The following is a 21,631-nucleotide window of genomic DNA, read 5'->3' as shown; positions in this document are numbered from 1 at the left end:
GGATGCTGGTTTAAGTTGTTGCACAACTGTCCACCTCTGTAACATTGTCAGGACTGCCTTTCCAGCCATGCAACAGCCCCAGTGCAACGAACGCCAGCGTACCACTGCACATCATTTGGCGTTTCAGTCAGTCACCATTTCCCAGCCTTCACAGGGTTATTGCAACCGTTGTGTCGATTTCTGGTGAACCCTCTTTAAACTAAAGCTGAAGGAGAGAGATGGAGCGGAGGTGAAGAACCACATACCCCACGTTCCTTGCAGGACTGGTGGGAGAAAAGTGTAAAAATGACATAAAGTAGTTCTTACTCCTATATATGCACTAGAACAGGGGTTCCCAACCTGTGGTCCTCCAGATGTGGCTGAACTGCAACTCCCATGATCCCCAGCCGCAATTGTCACACAATTGCAGCTAGGGATGATGGGAGTTGTAGTTCAGCCACATCTGGAGGACCCAGGTTGGGAACCCCTGCACTATAAAAATAAAAAATTAGGACAAACATTTTTTCAGTGTATATTTAGGAAAAAGATCAAGACAAAATTTGGGGAATGCTATAGGCTGTTTGACAGATCAGCTTTTCTCATGACTTACCCCAGCTTCATTCTGTGTGCCATTCAGGTATCGGTGATGATAGGCTTGAGGCTGCTACATACTTCTCTGGAAAACGTTGCCAATCCAGAAGATCCCGAATGTGAGAGTGAAGGCTGGGTCCTGGAGAAGAGTCTAAAACACACTTTCAAATCCACTCTGGAAAATTTGAAAAATATCGGTAAGTTCAACCAAGTGAATGCAGGCGAAGAAGGCGCAGAAGGAGAAGAAGGCGCAAAAACCCAAGCTGTCTCGACCGTCAGTTGAGTTTCTTGGATGACAAGACTGTTACTAAAGACTGAGAATTGTGAATATTCGCTTTTTTAAAAAGGTATAAGCCATCAAAGCTATACATTTATATGCACAAAACACCCACTTTTGTACATATGGCGAATACAGTATAGTGTATTTTGGAGCAATACAGGCATCCTTACAGTAGATGTGTCAGACCGCCAATAATTTCTATGGGAAATGGCCATAACATGAAGCTTTAAAGCAGCTATGTCCACTTGTTAGGACCATTATATTCACAACTCAAGTAACATTCCATAAGAAATGCAATGCAAAAAATTGGTTGGCGTTACTGGTGTTTTGTCTCATGCAGTTGGGAACTAAATGGGGAAATGCAAGTTAAATATTTTTGTATTTGTTTACAAATATATTTGGGGAAATCCTTTTTTTTTTTTTTTTGGTAATTAAAGGCTATTGGTAGTTAAGGGCCCTTCTTGGTGGGGCATATGAATTCAAATTAGTGGAAACCTATATAGAATAACAGTGTTTAGCCTCTTTTTATTGGGCAAAGATCCCAGTGACAGGTGTTTAACGTGTGAAGAAAGACCTTCTGCCATGTTCATAAGCTGTACAAACACAGAGACTAAAGTTTTGCTGAACTTTTATGCACTGAAAACACATTTGTAATTTGATAGACCCAACATCACATTGATTTGAACACCAAAATAAGCTACAGCCTAAGTTGCTGGTGGCTGCCCCAAGTGCAGTAATATCAATACATTTGTAATAATTAGGCATTTCTATATTTCAGCTAGTGGAAAGATTCAGGCTCACAATGCCAAATTTTCCTGGCAGTTATAATAAACTGAATAAGGAAAACTAAATCTAAACTATAACCTGTAATATAATCATGGCAACCAACTTGTTATCCTTGGTCACCAGAGGAAGAAGTTGCCACAGAAACCACCACTTGGTGTGGAAATTTTCCTGGATATTGATACATGTGAACTAATGATACAAGCAAGAGCCACACATTAAATGAATAAATTGGATGCAATGCAAAGAGAAAGAGAGAGAGAGAAGGGCTGGGGGAGTAGCAGCAGTGTTACTTAGTGGTTTCTGCAACCAAACCTTATCCTGTGTAGTGGTTCAATGCATTTTGCTTACAGTATGATACAGGGCAGAACATAGCAAATAAGACATAATGTTATGGGGCGTCTGAGGAGAAGCTCATTTGCAGAAGGCACAACGGATCATAAGAAGTAAGACTGCCCAACTCTCTCATGGATACAGAGATACAGCCATAGCTGGAGATGTGGAGAGCTTTGTAAGAGACAACACTGAAGTTGTTATGAAATGAGAGGAGGTCGAGACTTAAGAAAAGATGTGATGTGATCATAGTGATAGAAGCCAAGCAGCCTGAACAAATTGAACAGGCACGATACAAATAGAGGAAATGTTAATGATGAGGTTGTAATAATCTTAATGGGTGAAATGCATACAAGGGTTTTAGCAACAGGTGCAGAGAGAAAGGGGTAGATCTTGTATATAGGACAGGAAGGTTTCAACGGCAAACGTCTAACCAAATCCTAGGCAGACTGGATTTTTAAAGTTCAGATGCTATTGTTGCACATCTCCTCTTCATCAGCAAGCTCTGCTATACAATGTTTACTCTTTCCCAGCTATAGACAAATATCTCATCTGCCCAATTTTCAGCTCCTCCACCCAAAATGTTTAGACCACTGGCATCAACTTCTCTGGGTCCTAAAATAATTCTGCTCTTCAGTATCTGACCTTTGAAATCAAATATTATAAATGGAGATATCTGCTATGAATGTCAGAAGCAGTAAGCCACATAGCAATTACAGAAGTAGAGTACCATAAGCAACACATTAGAGATATTTTAGACAAGCATTTGGGAAAGACTTTTTGTGAGAATTAAACAATCTCAGTTTGGGAGAGTTCATTGTGTTATGCTCCATACACAACACATTACTAGCTGTGCAAAGTTCCAGAGAGTTTCTTGTATCACATCTAAGCTTACTGCAATCCTAGAAGTTATTTATTTAAACCGTCACTCTGTATAGATGTGGGTTTGTTCTCATCATCTATTTTTTTAATGCAACATCTTCTTGCCATATCAGAATACCTGGTTCACTTACAAAACCATCGCATTCTCACAGTTGATCTCAGCAATATCTTCATTATGTTAGTTGTGCAAAGACTGTAGAAAACAGGTTTGTGTCAGAATACAGGAAACATAGAAATTATCTGCTAAGGAAATGAGAACTAATTCTTATAAACGAGTCCCTTTTCCCTGGGTCCACCACTGGGTTGTGTTGTCTTCCATAGGAGAAAATATGCACACAAAGTTTAAGTTTATGCTCATATGTTTTTCTGACCTTATCCCTTTGGCAGGAATATAACCCAGTGTTAAAGGTTGCCCTTGAGAAGACAGGGAAAACCAGTCACAAACACATCAGAAAACAATTGTGTAAGAGAAGGTCTTCCAGTTCATGAGGGTCTTTGACATGACTCCTTTGTATTATGCAATTTGTAATATTTATTTGTCCTGTCAAACAAGAGGTTCTGTGATACTGTAAATGCCATTTAAATATATTTGTAGGTGCTGTTTGCAAATGTGAATGTAGATATTCTAAAACTTATTTTAAGCATACTTGTTACAAGAAAATGTTGAAATATATTATGTTTAATACAGTGGTTTTTCTCTCTCTTCATTTACAAATACGATGAATATTTATAAACCGCTTTTCAACAAGAGTTCCCAAAGCAGTTTACATAGATATAAATAGATAAATAAAATTGCTTCCCGTCCCCGAAGGGCTCACAATCTAAAAAAGAAACATAAGACAGACACCAGCAACAGCCACTGGAGAGATGCTGTGCTGGGGATGGATAAGGCCATTTGCTCTCCCCCTGCTAAATAAAGAGAATCACCACTATAAAAGGTGACTCTTTGTTCAACTAGCAGAGGATGCACCCATTAGCATTATGGGTGCCCCTATAGTGAGTGTGTGACTTCTATATGCAAGCAGATTATTTTTTTATGGGATGGACTTGTAAATGGGATTGTGTCTAGTGCCTTAGAAAGGAAACACTTGCTCTGCTTTTTTCATCCTAAGGCTTTAAAGCAGGGCTACACAGCTTTGCCCCCTCGCAGCTATTGTTGGACTACAACTCCCATCATCCCCATCTAGAGCGGCCAATAGTCAGGGATTATGGGATTTGTAGTACAACAGCTGAAAGTTTGAAGTTGTCCCGCCTTGATTTAAGGGATGTTTCACATATTACATGGCATCAAAGCAATGTTTGCCACTTTGAGTACAGTTAACAGAACTGCAGCCAATCAGGGGAATCTGATGGGTGTGGTTTGAAGGTACAAGATGGTGACATCCGTGCTGAAGCTAAGCAGGAGTAAGTCTGGTCAATGCCTGGATGAGGGACCACCTGGAAGCCCAATGGACATATTTAACCTCGAGTTCCATGATGGAAGAAAAGCAGGCTATAAGTGGAACGAATGAATGAAAGAGTAGAATACATGCATTTGCAAACATATGTTAGTTGCATTCATACTTTTAAAAAAACAACCCTGCATTTGTGTTCTACCAAGGTGATTAGCCATTTAAAATTGTCACACAAGAAATAAAGAGACAACAATAAATTGTCACACAAGAAATAAAGAGACAAACAATAAACCAGGCTGTTGGTCTGTTCACATACTTGTGGCACAAGCTCCTTGGCTGGACTTCTCTCCTGAGTCCCCACTCAAGCCCAACAGTCTTTAAGGACAAATTAGCAGCCCCTAGAAAGATGGCCGAGGGGCTCTCCCAGCTGGACTCTCACGCTGTTGGTGGCCTCTTCAAGATGCAGATGACACAAACTCCCTGGGTTTCTCTTTACATTTTTACATGATCTTCAATATACACCTAAACCTGTATTTTATCTACTCTTTGTATTTTACATAATAAAAACAATTTTTATGTCTGAAATGCATTTATATTACCTGTCAAAAGCATGTTCAAGACAGCCATATGAGTCTTATTTTTCCAGTCAATCACAAAGAGTCACCAAAGTAACAAAATAACTTCCCTCCTGACTCCAAAAACAACTAGTTTGTTTGATACTGCTACTTGATAGAGCTCCTCATTCCTCAGTGTTTGGAATGTAACTTTTCCTCCAGCATTGTGCATACACCTAAAATTGTAATGTGTGAAGTGCTCTTAAGCAGCTCACCATCTAATATGCAAAGGATTAATATACAAACCTTGCAGAAAGCCCCAAGTCTTCCCAAAGAGCCTGGTATGATAGCACTGATATAGTTAATGCATATTCACTTCTATTGGAACTTTAAAAAATATGATTGTCTTGAAGACAGACCAAAGTCCATCTACTCCTGCATTGTATTGTCAACTGGAAGCTATCAGATGGCCGCTTTGGAAGTCCACAAGCAAGGCATGAAGACTGTTGATCATCCACTCTTCTATATCCCCAGCCTTTGGCACACCGCCTCTGTATGTGGAACTTCTATTAGCCACCATGGCTGATTTATTATTCATTATTACTAGCTGAACCCGCACAGAGCATCTGTGCGCTAGTACTTGTTTGCTCCCCTCGCTCTCTGCTACAGCCCCCTCACCCCAGAGATCCCCACCCTCCTCCTTTCTCATCCCCTCTTTCTTCCTTCCTCTCCCTTATTTCTCCCCCCACCTCCTACCACTGGTTTGGTATGCTCCATTGCCCGTAGCCCCACATGTAAAGGGGATGCCTTTGCTTTCCTGTCCAGCTCTCAGCCTACCCATAGCTGCACACTAGTTGCTCTGCTCACCCCCTGCCACCGCCCCCTCACCCCAGAGACCTCCCTGCCATCTCTCTCTCTCTCTTCCCCCTTGCCCCCCCAAGCCCCCTCACCTCAGAGACGTCCCCACTGCCGGCCTCCGATGCCCCACCGAGTCTCCTCACAAGGAGAAGAGCCAAGCTGGGGCTTCCCATCTGACCTACACGGATGGCTCTCAGTGTGCTCTTCTGCTCTGGCCATCCTCGTGAGGAGACTCAGCGGGGCAACGGAGGCCAGCGGTTGGAGCCAACCTGGGCTGCCACCACCGCAATGCCTGCTCTTTCTTTGGCCCTCCACCCACCACTGAGCCCTTCTCCATGCCCTCTCTCTTGGCTTCTCCCCACTGCTTGCTTGCCCTCTCCCCCCACTCAGCTTTCCCACTTGTACTCAGTCTTCTGGAGACTTGGCAGGGTGACAGAAGGCCCCGCTTGCTTGTTCAGCCTTTCCCCCTGCTTGCTCGGCCTCTTCTTCTCGCTTCTGCTGTTGCTCTTCTTTCTTTGACGCCTCCCTCCCTCCTTCCCTCCTCAGCAGGAACTCTCGCGAGATGTGCCACGTATCACCTAAGATTAGCCATAGACCACCTTAGCATTTTAATATATAGATTTTTTAAATAAAAAATATTTATACCCTATCCCTCCAGTCCAGTACTGCTCAATGTGGCTTACAACATTGGATATAATATAGGACAATAGAAAATTAATACAATTTTAAAAGTTTAAAGATTAGGCTAAAACAACAATTAAAATTAAAAATTCGACGTTAGAAGTTATCCCTAAAAAGCTAAGCACTAAGAAACCTACGAGATATAAAATATTTAAAATCTTCTTGAAAAATATGTATCTTCAGTTGTTCCTTAAAAATACTGAGGGGGGGGGGAAGCATGGCAAAGCTCTTCCAAGGGGCGTTCCAAAGTTGAGGGGCCACAACCAAAAAGGCCCTGTCTCTAGTACCCATCATCCAGTCTGATGGCCATCAACAGACTTACCTTTCACCAATTTGTCTAATCCTTTCCCCCCTCAAGCCATCTAAGCTAGTCACTGTCACCACATCTAGGTAACACATCATATAAATTCATTATGGAACCTAATTTAAGTCATCCAAATAAAACATATACTCAGTTCATATCTGAGTGGAAGGGTCTGATTCACTTGAGACCAGGTGAAGCACCCAACCTCCAACATGGAATCAGTTCAAACACGGAGCCCCCAGATGTGCATAACTACTGAACTTGTTTGAAGGTATCACATGTATAATATGTTTGCCAAAATGCAAACACCTATTTCTTTTATGGTGGTGACACTCCCAAGACATGAAAAATTTAACAACGAACTCTAGAGTTGTAAACTGCACCTGTGACTTGAAAACTGATACTGAATACCCACAATAATCAGCCAGTCGGCCAGAAAGAATTGCCAACAATTAAAGGCCACTGGGCCACTTGATCCATACTTGCTCATATCTAACCACACAGCAATCCTGAACTTATGAAAGAAAGATCAATGCTTTCATGCACTACAACTCTCCAAAGAGAGCTTGCTCATTTAGTTAATTTGAGGTTGATTATAACATGTAATTTATCCTTTAAAAAAAAACATTTTTAAAAGATGCTGAATGCATTCCATGGAATTTACCAGGAAATTCTGCAATAAATCTTCCGCTTAAGTTTTAAAATTTAATCAGCCATGTCAAGCAAAAAAATCCTCCCTTTTTTCTTCCAAGACAGAGATATGTTGAAAAAAGCATCCTATCTAGGGGTGGGGAGTATACACAGCTTCTTCCAAGCTACTTATTCCTAAGTAACCTTAATACAAATTATAAGATTAACCTTCATGCATTCCTCTATCCTGGACACCTAATACCGGACAATGGTTGCTTCTCTGTGCATGCACTGCTAAGCAAGTGCAGGGGAAATCTATATCAAGTCTCTCGGGCTAAGGATAACCTCCATTGAGCTGACAGAGTTTACAGTGAGGAGACAGAATAAACAGCACCCCCAAAATAAGCAAAATTCATGGAGTTTATGACTTACTTTCTCATATTACCTGTGACATTGACCTTAACTAAATGAATTTGGAAGATCACCTGGGATTGTTAAAATGCTCTTTAAAAGAGATCATTAGAGGTTAGTTAATTAAGAGATAAGGCCAGAGAAATAGAACAACGTCACAGGCTAACACACAGCACCCTGCTGAGAGATGAATGCCTGGGCAAATTTATGTTGACCAAACCAGTGGGTTGGAAAATGTAGAGATCTATTTTTAAGCCCCAATGCACGGTGATCCTTCCAGTCATCAAAAAAGTATAACTAGCTGTTCCTATTAGGATAGATGTAAGGAGAGTTTGTATTATGTGGGGGCGGGGGATAATCTTATATAAGGGAAACCTGTTTAAAAGATGCAGAGAGACTCAGTTGAGTCACACACATGCAAGGCTTGATCGTTTGCAACTGAAAAGGAAGAACCAATTCCACTTAACTATTGTGTTTCAGATCATGTGGAAATCTTGTCTAATCTATGGGTTGCTCTGTGACCGTTGATTCATACAGCAGGGGACTGTTTGATGCTGCCCTTATCAAGATGTGATAATGACAGATGTGAACCTGCCCACAGCATCTTAGGGCATGCCAGCACTGCCCTTACAGTCCTTGTCCTTAGGCAGATCAAAGTTTTTCAGATCTCTCAAGTACGTACACACACACAATGCTACAGTTCATGCTCGTCTTTCCCTCCCTGCCACCAGAAGGGCTACATCTGACAAGTGCACACAAGATTTTCAGCATTCCAGTGTTGACGTTTTGTACCAGAAGCCACGCGCCATTATTCCAAGTTTGGTGCTGTGGAGGAGCATAGGAAGCTTGCCAGCAGCCCAGGGACAGACTGTGGCTGGTGGCCCCACCCCATTGTGGTGTGTGGGTGAGAGAGAGAGAGCATTGGCCACACCCCTGCATCTGACATCAGATGCAGTGGGAGTGGCCAGTGCCACACAGGGCCACACCGCCCTCCTCCTTCCCAACCGGCAAACTTCCTTCCCAACTGGCAAACAAAGCGCCAACTAGGTACATACATCCCACAAGTACCCAGCTATAGCACACCACTTTATTTGCCAGTTGGGAAGGAACGTGAGAGGGGCCATGTCTTGTGCTTCCAGGGGGCGAGCACTTTGTTCACTGGCTGGGTGTGGGAAGGTGAGAGGGTGCCCTCTGACCCCAGCAGCCCAGGGACTTTTGTTTCCCGTTGTCCAATGGTGGCTAAGGCACTGCCACTGTGCAAATAGGATCCAAGTCTCCCCTAGACAACAGATATGTGCCCACATATACCTCAAAGTGATGCCTCATGGACATACATGAAATGCTTCCATGCACACACAGGGCTAACCAATTTCCCCTTCTGCCTGAAGTCCATTGTGCCACACTGGTACTGCTCTGGGAGATCTTCTGACCTACATGAACAACTTGGTCGGGATATACACCGAGCAATACCCATACCTGAGAACTGGAGAACTGACAGAATTTATCAGGAAGCATTGCCAGTCAGCAGAGAAGCCAACCAGCAGGACAGAGTAGATGCTTTTCATCTTTAGGCTGCTCCTTCCTGGTTGAGAAAAATCTGCTGGCTAGAGACTTTGTTGCTGAGAGAATCCACCAGCCAAGGACTTGATGCTGAGGTCTATATATTTTTCCTGCTTTTTTGAGGTTCTGAGTAACATCTTCCAGCTAATTAACTGTTGATTGTCTGCAGCTGGACTGGGTGTTTTCCAGGAGGGACTGTCCAGCAGCCATTCTATATCATTGGCTATATATACTCTAGAGCAGGGTTTCTTAATGTTGGGTCCCCAGATGTTATTGGACTTCAGCTCCCATAATCCCCAACCAAAGGCCACTGGGGCTGGGGATTATGGGAGTTGGTCCAGTAACAGCTGGGGACCCAATGTTGAGAATCCCTGCCCTAGAGAACCAAGGGTGCAGGTGGCCGCCAAAGGTGGCCAGCCATTTGCAGGGGTCTAGCAGGAGCTTCTTCACTTGAGTCTGGGGTGAGTTTAATATGCATCTGGGCTTTGGAGATGGGGATACAGGGTGTGTGTGTTCACTGACCACAGAGCGGCTATTCTGGAACAGCAGTAGCTGTGTTGGCAGGCCATTACAGAGGAAGGGAAATTAGGATTTAATAGTTGTTTCCCCTTCCAGCTGTCCTGTTAGCTCTTTGACCTTGGTGAACAGTGAACAGTGCCAACCCCCCACAGGACCTACTTTTTAACACCAGGTTGATTCAAAATAAATAAGAAATTATCCATGATTTAATTGTGAACGAGGAAGCCGACCTGGTGTATTACAGAGACTTGGTTGGGGGAGGCTGGTGGCCATTTTTGGTCCCAGCTTCTCCCTCCATGGTACTCTGTTGGGAAGACCCGGGCGGGGAGGTGGAGTGGCTATGGTCTATAAAAATACCATCTCCCTTACCAGGTTCCCTGTCAGAGTATCTGACTATATAAAATGTGTACTTAAAGTTGGGGACCAGGGATAGACTGCAACTTCTGTTAGTGTATCACCATGCTGTCCAACAGAGTCCTTAACTATGCTGATGGACTTGGTTACAAGACTGGCTTTGAAGTCTCCCAGGTTTATGGTGGTGGGGGACTTTAGTTTTCACTTTGGGACCAAATTGTCTTGGGCGGCTCAGGAGTTCATAGCAGCCATGACGAGGGCTTGTCCCAAGTAGTTTTGGGACCGATGCACACAGCTGGTCACATGCTCAATTTGGTCTTTTACTCTGATCAGGGTCGTGTTCCATAGGTGGGTATTTACCCATTGTCATGGATGGACCACCATCTGGTTAAGGTTGGACTTACAAACACATCCCACCTCTGCCCGGGGTGAGGGACCTGTTAGGATGGTCTGTCTGAGGTTATTGGATCCAATAGGATCCAGGTCGTGAGGTTAGCAACATACATTCTCAAAAATGTTGTGCAGTGGAATGTGGGCTGTTCTAAACTGCCTGCATCAGTGCAAACATGTTCAAAAGTACCCAGTATTTCACAAGAGCTCTTGCACCAACATTGAAGCTTGTGCAATTGCACTTCTGCAACACTTACATTATTTCCAATGTAATTAAGCATTGCAGAAGTGTTATTGCACACGTTCTAGTATTAGTGCAAGAACACTCTTGGGCAACACTGTAAGCAGTTTGTTTTAGCAGTGCAGTTTAGAACTGCCTATGTTTCTCTGAGTGACGTCAGCACATTTCTGAATCTCTGCTTCTGCAATGTGAAAAGAGTTGATCTCTGCTTTGTAATGCATCCTAGTAATTTGTTAAAATGAATACCAAGCATTTGTTCTCAAGGTCAGGTGAACTTCATGGATTGCAGTCACTGACAATGGTAGATATTGTAAATGTTTAGACTGGGACTAGCAGATGTTGCAGATTCTCATTATCATGCTAGCAACTCAAATATTAAGCAGAATTTTCTCCAAAAATAAATAAATAAATGGGATTAAGCATCAATTTAATGTCAACACCTAAAGCATTTATTCTTATACTTTTATACATATGATACATTTCAATTTGTACAAGTTGTCCACAGATATGAAAGTTATCACCAATTCATTACAGGTATTAATTTCCCTGATGCTGAAAGCTCATTATATAAACATTTCTACAATGAACATAAATACATGCAAAAGAAAAAAGTCAGAGAAGAAAATGGGTTGTTTGTTGAAGAATAAGCAACCTTGCTAAAAACCAGGATAAATTATATACTTTCCTATGTTTTATAGTCATAATTCCATCAATCCATTTGACCTCCATCTTGGATTATAGTACCTGAGGGGGGAAATGCCTTTTTTCTCTATTTCACACACACACACACACACACAACTGTCAGTTTAAAGGCAGCAGACCTATTTTGTTGTCTTGAAATACCTATGTACCCATGAGAAACACAAAGTGTAATGTATTATTATATGCCTCTTAAAGTAAGATTCTCAAAATCCCAATGAAAATATTAGAGCAGAATTAGTACATTAACTGGAACATGCACAGCAACTAGCCTTATCTACAGCCTCATCCAAGAAGGGGAAAAAGAAGGCTGAATATTTTCCTGCTACTTACACAACAATCATAGCAAAGGAGAAGAGGCTTGAGAACTATTGATGCATGTAGGAAGACGCTGATCAGAGTGACAATCAGTTCTGCTAAAAATTGCCCTACGGAAAGGAAGCCAAACTTGTCTAGCTTTATACTTGCGTCTTATGTGTTAACTGCATCTATTCTGTAGAAAGCTGCTGTGAACACCAGCTGATGCGTTAAATCTGTAAAAAAAACCACCCCAAACTTACAGCAATTGCAAATATACTGGATGTTCAAGAGACAGCTGCTCTGTACTGAAGATGAAATTCAAAAAGCAAGACTCATCCAACCTACCTACAATTACAGATTACTATAGTTATCCAAAGGAGATACTATAGTAATTTGTCATTAAAAAAAAAAAAAAAAAGGATGGTGATCTTTAGAAGGGACAGAAATTATGAAAGCTCTCTAGAAAGTATGACACCATTTTATATAGTTTTCTTGGAGGCCCTATATATACCTAGAAAATTCACTCCTTCAGGCCCATGTGCCAAGTGCAAAATCTGTGCAGTTATTTCAATATACTTATAAAATATACTATAGACAAAATTCTTTACAGAAGTCAGCCAAGTGCAAATGTATGTAGTTGATGGTGCAAGTGAAGAAAAACGGTGCAAAACTTTGCAACTGAAACACTGCGATGCAGGGGAAAAATGTCCATAGTTTCACTTTGCATTTGATGTTATTTTAAAATCTGTTAAAAAAGACAAATGGATTCTGAACCTTGCTAGATGGAATTTAAAAAAAAACAAAAACCCCAAAATACGTATCATTCTCTGCCTCTTCAATCTGACATCAAATCAAGTTTCACATGACTTCTCTGATGGGTGGTTATTATCTTACCTTATCTCATCTAAGCAAAATGTCCACCTTTTAAACATCAAAGATTACCAATCACAGCATGGAAAACAAAGATCTTTTCCCACTATGTCAATATCACAACCCATACAATACTTTTAAAGAGTGTGAGACTTTAAAAAGATCTTTAAGTTAATGTTCCTTATTAAGTACATGTTCTTTCTTTTAGTAAGAAGAAATACAAAGGCAAAAGGGTCCTGCAAGGCTGCAGATTACAAAGTCATTTTAGATACAATGAGTGTTTGCATCCACTCATACAGATAAGTCCGTTGCTACATTTTTTGCATCCTTGTTCCATTCTATTACAAACACAGAATAACCTAAGTATTAAAATGCAAAATGGCTCAGATTTAAAGGGCAAATGCATCAGTTCAACATTGTGCTCAGTCTAGGCGCCATTTCAACAGAGTTCTGCTTTTCCTCTTAGTTATCAAAATTTTCTCAGCCAGGCTCCAAGGAGACTGCAATTTTTGTACCAGAAATGTAAAATTTACTAGCCCAAGTCATAGAAACCAACAGGTTGTATGTAAAGGAAGCACAGTGCAATAATACTCTTGATAAAATCTGCTACACAGAAGATTTTACATAGTAATGGTAACCAGGAAATTTACAAAACAAACATGGAAAAGTTAATAAAAGAACTAGATTCTTCTCTGTATTATTTCAATCCTTTTCTCCCCTCAATCCTCCTTTTGTTTGATGAATTTTGCTGGATTACAAAAGAATGATCATGAAGTTCCAGTCTTCAGAAAATAATTAGTTATAAATGCTGCCAGTCAATGCCTACTAAAGTTTGATTGGCTTCTTGTGCATGTCCTATTTCCTCTGTAATACTGTGCTGTTGCCAGAGTTTTTGAATCTTTTTAAATCGCTCTCTGCACAGATGTAAGGGATTCCCACGTCTGGAAAAAAGAAGAAACATTTTGTCAAAAAACCTTTTTGTTTTGTTTTGTTTTCTTGTTGTAAACCGCTCAGAGACGTGAGTTTTGGGCGGTGTAGAAATAAGTTAGTTAGTTAAATAAATAAATAAATAAATAAATAAAATGAACAAAATAGAACAGCAATTCAGTTCATTGAGATCTTTGCTCAGACCAGATATACAGATTTCAGTCCAGACCCAGATGAAAAGAACCTTAAGGGGGAATACTGGTACAGATATATATAAATACATACATATAGAAGCTATTACATAAAAGTAAAAAGTAAAAGAGAGGTAAAGAACATGAAGGAGGTCTTCAGAGTTCCAAATACTTAAGTTGCCCTACATGCACACTAAGTGACTGAGATAACAGTGGATGCATATGCTAAGAGAAAGGAAATTTAGGACTGGCAAAAGGGTGTACTTCTTCACACAGTGCATAATCAATCAATAGAATTCTCTGCCACAGGATGCAGTGATAGCCACCAGCTTGGATGGCTTTAAAAAGGGCTTAGACAAGATCATGGAGGACAGGTCTACCAATGGCTACTAGTCTTGATGGCTTTAGGCTGCCTCAAGGTTCAGAGGTAGATGGTCCAGGAATACCAGTTGCAAGGGGAGCAATGGCAGGAGAAGTGGGGCATGCCTTCCTCTCCTGCTTGTATGTTTCCCAGAGGCATTTGGTGGGCCACTGTGGAAAACAGGATGCTGGACTAAACAGGCTTTGGACTCTTCTTATGTAGATAGTATAGCAGAGGTGCCAAAAATGCAACTATGAAGCAGGAATGTCTCAAATCAAACCTCACAGGCAATCCACATTCTCTCAACCTCACAACCTGATCCCCCATAACATATAGCTTTGCCTACCTTATGTGCTTGTTGAAAAGATCATTAATAAAATGTGCTTGAAGCACTCTGAACCACCTGAAGTGTGTTACATGGACATGCCATGCCATCATATTATGAAATGCAGCAGGTGGAAATGGCTGCTTCCTTAATTGGCATTGCTTTTCTTCCAGTATGATGTTCATAGGCAGGCAAAGATGCATCTTAGGTGAAGGCTATGCCTTCCCAGATGCTAAAAGTGGAAGTTTTTAGAGCTAAGCATCTAAAATCCTGCCCAATTTAAGATTTCCATGAGGTCAGGACTACAAGGTAAAAAGCTTCGGCCAAGTTAAATCAAAGTGAAAGCTGCAGGAATTAGCCAGTCTGTGATGCCCCCATACAACGTAATGACTCCAGTGTGTACAGTGAACAGTGCCCGAACACTTCAGTTTTCAAGTGCCAAAGCCAGTGGCAGCACCAGAAAAGGAAGAAAAAAAGGGGTGGGTGAGCTGTGTCCTATATGTTAGATTTGTAATACAGGTGAAACTCGAAAAATTAGAATATCATGCAAAAGTTCATTAATTTCAGTAATGTAAATTAAAAGGTGAAACTGATATATGAGATAGACGCATTACATGCAAAGTGAGATAAGTCAAGCCTTAATTTGTTATAATTGTGATGATCATGGCGTACAGCTCATGAGAACCCCAATTCCACAATCCCAGAAAATTAGAATATTACATGAAACCAATAAAACAAGGATTGTAAATAGAACAATATCGGACCTCTGAAAAGTATAAGCATGCATATGTATTCAGTACTTGGTTTGGGCCCCTTTTGCAGCAATTACTGCCTCAGTGCAGCGTGGCATGGATGCTATCAGCCTGTGGCACTGCTGAGGTGTTATGGAAGACCAGGATGCTTCAGTAGCGGCCTTCAGCTCTTCTGCATTGTTTGGTCTCATGTCTCTCATCCTTCTCTTGGCGATGCCCCATAGATTCTCTATGGGGTTCAGGTCAGGTGAGTTTGCTGGCCAATCAAGCACAGTAATCCCATGGTCACTGAACCAGGTTTTGGTACTTTTGGCAGTGTGGGCAGGTGCCAAGTCCTGCTGGAAAATGAAGTCAGCATCCCCATACAGCTCGTCTGCGGAAGGAAGCATGAAGTGCTCCAAAATCTCCTGATAGACGGCTGCGTTGACCCTGGACTTAATGAAGCACAGTGGACCAACACCAGCAGATGACATGGCTCCCCAAATCAACACAGACTGTGGAAACTTCACACTGGACTTCAAGCATCTTGCATTGTGTGCCTCTCCATTCTTCCTCCAGACTCTGGGTCCTTGGTTTCCAAATGAGATGCAAAAGTTGCTCTCATCAGAAAAGAGGACTTTGGACCACTGAGCAACAGACCAGTTCTTTTTTTCTTGAGCCCAGGTAAGACGCTTCTGACGTTGTTTGTTGTTCAGGAGCGGCTTGACAAGAGGAATACGACATTTGAAGCCCATGTCCAGGATCCGTCTGTGTGTGGTGGCTCTTGATGCACTAACTCCAGCCTCAGTCCACTCCTTGTGAAAGTCCCCAACACTTTTGAATGGCCTTTTCCTGACAATCCTCTCCAGGCTGCGGTCATCCCTGCTGCTTGTGCACCTTTTTCTTCCACACTTTTCCCTTCCACATAACTTTCTATTAATGTGCTTTGATACAGCACTTTGGGAACATCCAACTTCTTTTGCAATTACCTTTTGAGGCTTTCCCTCCTTATGGAGGGTGTCATTGATGGTTTTCTGCACAACTGTCAAGTCAGCAGTCTTCCCCATGATTGTGATTCCTAATGAACCAGACTGAGACACCATTTAAAGGCTCAGGAACCCTTTGCAGGTGTTATGGATTGATTAGCTGATTGGAGTGGGACACCTGGAGCCTAGACTGTTGAACCTTTTCACAATATTCTAATTTTCTGGGATTGTGGATTTGGGGTTCTCATGAGCTGTACGCCATGATCATCACAATTATAACAAATTAAGGCTTGACTTATCTCGCTTTGCATGTAATGTGTCTATTTCATATATCAGTTTCACCTTTTAATTTGCATTACTGAAATTAATGAACTTTTGCACGATATTCTAATTTTTTGAGTTTCACCTGTACATATTCTAATATTTCTGTTTCTAATTAGATTAGAACTAGAAAGGGGGGGGCAAACTACTTGCCTCAGGGGGTTATTGCCACACACGCGCACAAACACCCCTGAGCCGCCTTTGGCCAAAGCAAGATTCCCTGTACCATCATCACCTAAAACTGATGTGTAATCCAGCTTATTTAGAATTTGCAATCAAGGTTACACTAAGCAATTTCCCACAGCCATTAGGACTAGATTCATCAGTACTTCTGAGATCCCTACGGATAGATAATTCTATACACATTTGGCATATAGAAGACATGACAATCCTTGCCATCCTGGTGCCCACAGAGCCCTGTGGCTTTCTTTGGTAGAATAAAGGAGGGGTTTACCATTGCCTCCTCCTGCGCAGTATGAGATGATGAGAATAAATGATATTTATTCAGCATCTTCCTATATCGCTGCTGCCCGATACAGGTGGGGATTTGAACCAGCAACCTTTTGCTCCCTAGGCACATTACTTCCCTGCTGCGCCATTAGGTGGCTTCTTGCTGGCCACTAAAAGCTAAAAATGACTTCCATTTTTGCAAATGCATATCTTTATGTAGGATTGAAAATAGGAAGTTAGAAAAACTACCTGAGTCCCTGATCTGTCTCTCCATAGTCATCAAGGTAGGGAGGAGCATAAAAGCAGCCCTTTGTTTTACCAGCTAGGAATAGCACTTGACACTCCCGTACTCTGAAAAAGGAACACATAGAGACAACAGCCCAGTCAGTGAAATTGTGTTTGCATTTTATCCAAAATTCTGCTAACTCCAGTGGTTTCTGGAGGGTTGGAGTTCATTACAGGCAGATGGAGGCATTTCATAACATCACAGCCTTCTCTCCCCTTTTCAGTGGGTGCACAGTGAAGTCCATTAAAGGGGATAATATCATTTATTCTCTTCTGACACAGTATGACCATTTACTGAAAATGCAGCCATTCCTTTACCTGAGAAAAATTCCCACTCCAGAGCCGCAGGTATATGTATGTGCAGTACAGGCTCCAACATCTTCTCCTTCTAATTCTGTTTGACAGCAGTAACTCTGGGAACACAGCATGGTCCCACATACAAGGCACAATGTTGGTGCTCTGCTTTTATCACCACCTGACTTTGGACATCTTTGTGAGGAACAGGAAATCTGGTCAGTGTATTGAAATCTCACTCACGATTCAAGGACAGAAAACATCAGGACTGGGCTGGCTAGCACCTCCCTGGCCCAGAGAATGAGGAGGGGAGCATGCTAAGTGCACACTCACTGTGGCATCTTTCACAATGCCTTGATGCCCCTTACTGTGGGTAGGGAGGCCCTGTTAATCTGAATGGCTCCGCTACAGTGCTTCAAATAGCATTTTAGACTAGTATTTGGAGCACTTATAAAGCAGCCATTTGGATGAACAGACCCACATGCAATAAAAGGATGTGCTGGAAGGGCATCAGGGTCAGGGACTGCGAAACATGTGACAATGGGCACGTATTCGCACATTCCCCTTTTAACTGAGTGGGTTGGGGAGGTACAGTCCAAATGATTGATTGACTGATTGATTTGATTTATATACCGCCCTTCCAAAACGGCTCAGGGCAGTTTACAATTAAAACAAACCACTCAAACAATAAAGAGCTAAAACTAATTAAAACCAATATAACAACAATTAACAATTTAAAAACATTTTAAAACAACAGTTAAACAATTACAGTGATTAAAAGCCCCCAAATCAGGTTAGAATATTAAAACAGATTTAAAAACCCTGGAAAGCCAGGGCAAACAAATATGTTTTAAGAGCTCTCCTGAAGGCTAATAGAGAATTCAAATTGCAGATTTCCGCAGGGAGCACATTCCACAGCCCCGGAGCAGCTATAGAGAAGGCCCGCCCCTGAGTCGCCACCAGACGAGCTGGTGGTAACTGGAGACGAACCTCCTCAGATGACCTTAATGTGTGGTGGGGATTACGTTGAAGAAGGCACTTAAATTAGCCCTTAAATTAGCCCTTAAATTAGCCCTTAGTGTGTGTAAATATATAGAAGTGGGCTCAAATCACTAAGCATTTGTTACAGTTTTAAGGAATTCTGAGGTTAAACATGGAATTACTGTATACTGAGCCAATGGTCCAGCTAACCCAGTATAATATACTCTGAGTGGCAGCAACTCTATAGAGACTCAGAGGTCCAAGTTCTGCTGCTAACACCTTATACATGGCAAAGTTTATATCCTACTATTAAGCCCAGATTTAGATACTTGTAAAAATCAACATTCTCATAATCAATTGCATGACTTACGAAAAGTTAGATGCTTGATTAATGAGGCAGCTGTAATCATCAGGAAGGTCTATTAATTTGTTGGATTCTCGTGGATAGCTAAAATGAAACAAAAGAACAAATAATGAACAGAAATCATTTCAAGCTTGCACGTAAAGCTTAATCTAATTCAGTAAGTTACATTGACCACTAATTACAGCTAAGGTTCTTAACCTAGACAAAGTTTAACAGCACAAATACATTAACTAAACTAATGTAAAACTACAAACTAAATGATAAAGAGCCCCTGGAGGCGCAGTGGTAAAACTGCCGCCCTGTAACCAGAAGGTTACAAGTTCGATCCTGACCAGGGGCTCAAGGTTGACTCAGCCTTCCATCCTTCCGAGGTCGGTAAAATGAGTACCCAGAATGTTGGGGGCAATATGCTAAATCACTGTAAACCGCTTAGAGAGCTTCGGCTATAGAGCGGTATATAAATGTAAGTGCTATTGCTATTGCTATCTTCCATATTCCTCTTTGAGAGACGCAATCCTTTTAAATATGATGTAGACTAACCCATAGTGCATTTTTGAATGATCTTGTCAGCAGGAAGGTTCCCATGGCAGCCCACATTTCTATTCAGCACAGTGTAATTTTCAAAGTGCTTTACTATTTTCTTTCTCCTTACAGTGACAATGCTGTGAGGTAGTTCATTGTGATCCCGATTTTATAGATCCAGAATTGAAGAAAAGAATTCATGGTGGACAAGGGTGCAAGGGGCCCATCTTTACCTGGCTCTGGTGGAGACAGGGGAGCAGAAGACCTGCTGGGAGGGGTGAGGGCAGGCTCTGGAGGCAATGCCACTGAGGCTGTGCCAAGGCAGGGTATGGCTGGAAGGAGGAAGCAGCTCGGCAGGAATGGCTTGAACTCCGAGAGAGGAGTCCAGCTGAAGAGGAGAGAACCAGAAGAGGAAGGAAACAGGTGCCTGACAACCCCCTCTCCTCCATGTGGTTAGTGGGGAAAGAGCCTGAACCAACAGCAGAGCTTGGGAGGGAGGAATATCAACAGAATGACAGGCACTAGATCATAGTAAAAATATACAATTATTACTTGTGTATGTAATCAGCATGAGTTGTGAACCACCCAGGAACCTTTTTGTATGGGGAGGTATAGAAATGGTAAGAAATAATAAATAAAAATAAATGAGTGACAGAATGTATGAATGAGTGAGGGAACCGGTTCAAAGGACGTGCATGCGTGCCGGGTATTTCTGTTTACTTCCAGCTGAGGTTGGCAGGGAGATTGACTGCTGACCCGACAGAGACATTTAAATGGAGCACTGGTGGGGGAAATGTGGCAGGAGGGGTAAGGGCACCCTCCCTCACCCTTAAAAGGTATGCCCCCCTCCCGCCTTCAGACGACCCCCCACCGGTTCCATGCACATCCCTAATGTATTCTTTCCTAAACACAGCCTTGAATCTTCAGCAGACAATATGTGGAAAGAACCACACATTGAGGAAATATTTTACTTACCTTATGGCTTGTCTCTGACCTTGCAGGTATCTTTTTATTTCATCAGTACTACACCAGCTTCAACAGAAAGGGGGGGGGGAATGCTTTAACTTTCAGTCCCATAGCAATCAAGCAAGAAGTGCATGATTCAACATAATTAAAATACTCTACGAAAAAACACAGGATCATCTATTATATTAATTCTCCTGGGTGTGCCTTGGAAAGTGCGTCCCAGCGCCCAGCTGATTGGCTGGGTGGCAGAGGCGCCTGATTGGCTGAGGCACACCAAGGAGGATTGGTTGCTGTGGTGGTGGCGGGCCCAGCCCGGAGGCAAGGCCCAGGAGGGGGGAAAGAAAGGGGAGGGAGAAGTGGTGGTGGGGAGGAGAGGCGGCTGGGCCCAGAAGCAGAGACTGGGGCAGAAGGGGGGGAGAGGGAACCGCTGGCCCCAAAGAGCGCACAGGTGTTCTGTGTAGGGTCGGCTAGTAGAATTTTCAAGCTGGAAGGGACCTTGGAGGGCCTCTAATCCAACCCCCTGCTCAGAGCAGGAAACTGCTACACAGCTTATTTGACAGATGTCTGTCAAGCCTCTGTTTGAAAACCTCTAGATGGGGAGAGCTCATCGCTGCATGAGGCAGATGCTCCCAAGACCTCTATCGCAAAGTGGCTCACCTAATATTCCAACATCAGCACAAAACACTTGGGAAGTGGGGAAAATCCACTTTGCCATGAGGTCTCCCATTGCAATGCCATTGGTAAAAGTCGTAAAGCTATTGTGTAAATGGTGGTGCACAGCTATCTCCACAATGGAAAAAGTTACCTTAGGATGGGGGTTAGTCACCCCTCCCCTCCCTACACACCCATTTCTCTTCATTTGGTTGCTTCCCACACTGGGTGAATCATCAGTGGAAAAGCAGTGCTGACCAAATCTGCTATGCGGCACAACATGCTGGGGTCAGCTTGTAATGCCTGGCACAACACCAGAGGTACAGGTGCCGCAATTGCAGTGCATGACCCTAACATGTTTGTCAACTTGCATAGTACTTCAGAATGCTTGGCCATTAGTCTTTGTTTCCAGATGCATGCGTTGCTTGCCTGACTGTATGTGGTGTCTCTGCCTGTCTCTGACACACACTTCGCAAGATTTATTCAGTACATATATTTGAGCTGGAATAATGAACAATGTTCCTACCTTTCTATTAAGGTATTTGTAATTTTGCTGTTTTCTTGAAAAAGGCAGATGAGGTTGTTTGGCAAGGAGAGATAACTACACAAGTGTTCAAATTGGTTTGCCTCACTTACTGCAAAGTTAGAAAAACAATTAGCAAG

The 21,631-nt window shown here is 42.3% G+C and overlaps 2 protein-coding genes across 4 annotated transcripts in view; one reads left to right on the top strand and one right to left on the bottom strand.

Annotated features, from left to right (window-relative positions):
• The window catches only part of PRPH2 (peripherin 2), a 34,622-nt gene extending 31,087 nt beyond the window's left edge, over nucleotides 1-3,535 (top strand). Inside the window, exon 3 of the mRNA XM_053310970.1 lies at nucleotides 617-3,535. Within this exon, the coding sequence (XP_053166945.1) occupies nucleotides 617-853 (237 nt within the window). The 3' untranslated portion in view covers nucleotides 854-3,535. The remainder of the gene's footprint in view (nucleotides 1-616) is intronic.
• A 7,635-nt stretch (nucleotides 3,536-11,170) lies between these two features.
• Nucleotides 11,171-21,631, bottom strand: part of UBR2 (ubiquitin protein ligase E3 component n-recognin 2) — a 124,567-nt gene continuing 114,106 nt past the window's right edge. For all 3 annotated transcript variants that reach the window (XM_053310956.1, XM_053310949.1, XM_053310941.1), the window contains exons 42-47: nucleotides 21,495-21,603; nucleotides 20,327-20,383; nucleotides 18,836-18,913; nucleotides 17,509-17,679; nucleotides 17,155-17,256; nucleotides 11,171-13,554 (exon numbers count right to left, since the gene is read on the bottom strand). In XM_053310956.1, coding sequence (XP_053166931.1) covers nucleotides 13,413-13,554; nucleotides 17,155-17,256; nucleotides 17,509-17,679; nucleotides 18,836-18,913; nucleotides 20,327-20,383; nucleotides 21,495-21,603 — 659 coding nt within the window. In that variant the 3' untranslated portion in view covers nucleotides 11,171-13,412. The remainder of the gene's footprint in view (nucleotides 13,555-17,154; nucleotides 17,257-17,508; nucleotides 17,680-18,835; nucleotides 18,914-20,326; nucleotides 20,384-21,494; nucleotides 21,604-21,631) is intronic.

Source organism: Hemicordylus capensis, chromosome 1 (genome assembly GCF_027244095.1).
Source record: "Hemicordylus capensis ecotype Gifberg chromosome 1, rHemCap1.1.pri, whole genome shotgun sequence".
Taxonomy (NCBI): Eukaryota; Metazoa; Chordata; class Lepidosauria; order Squamata; family Cordylidae; genus Hemicordylus; species Hemicordylus capensis.
The sequence above is the reverse complement of the archived record's forward strand: the minus strand, read 5'-3'. Positions and strand labels throughout refer to the sequence as shown.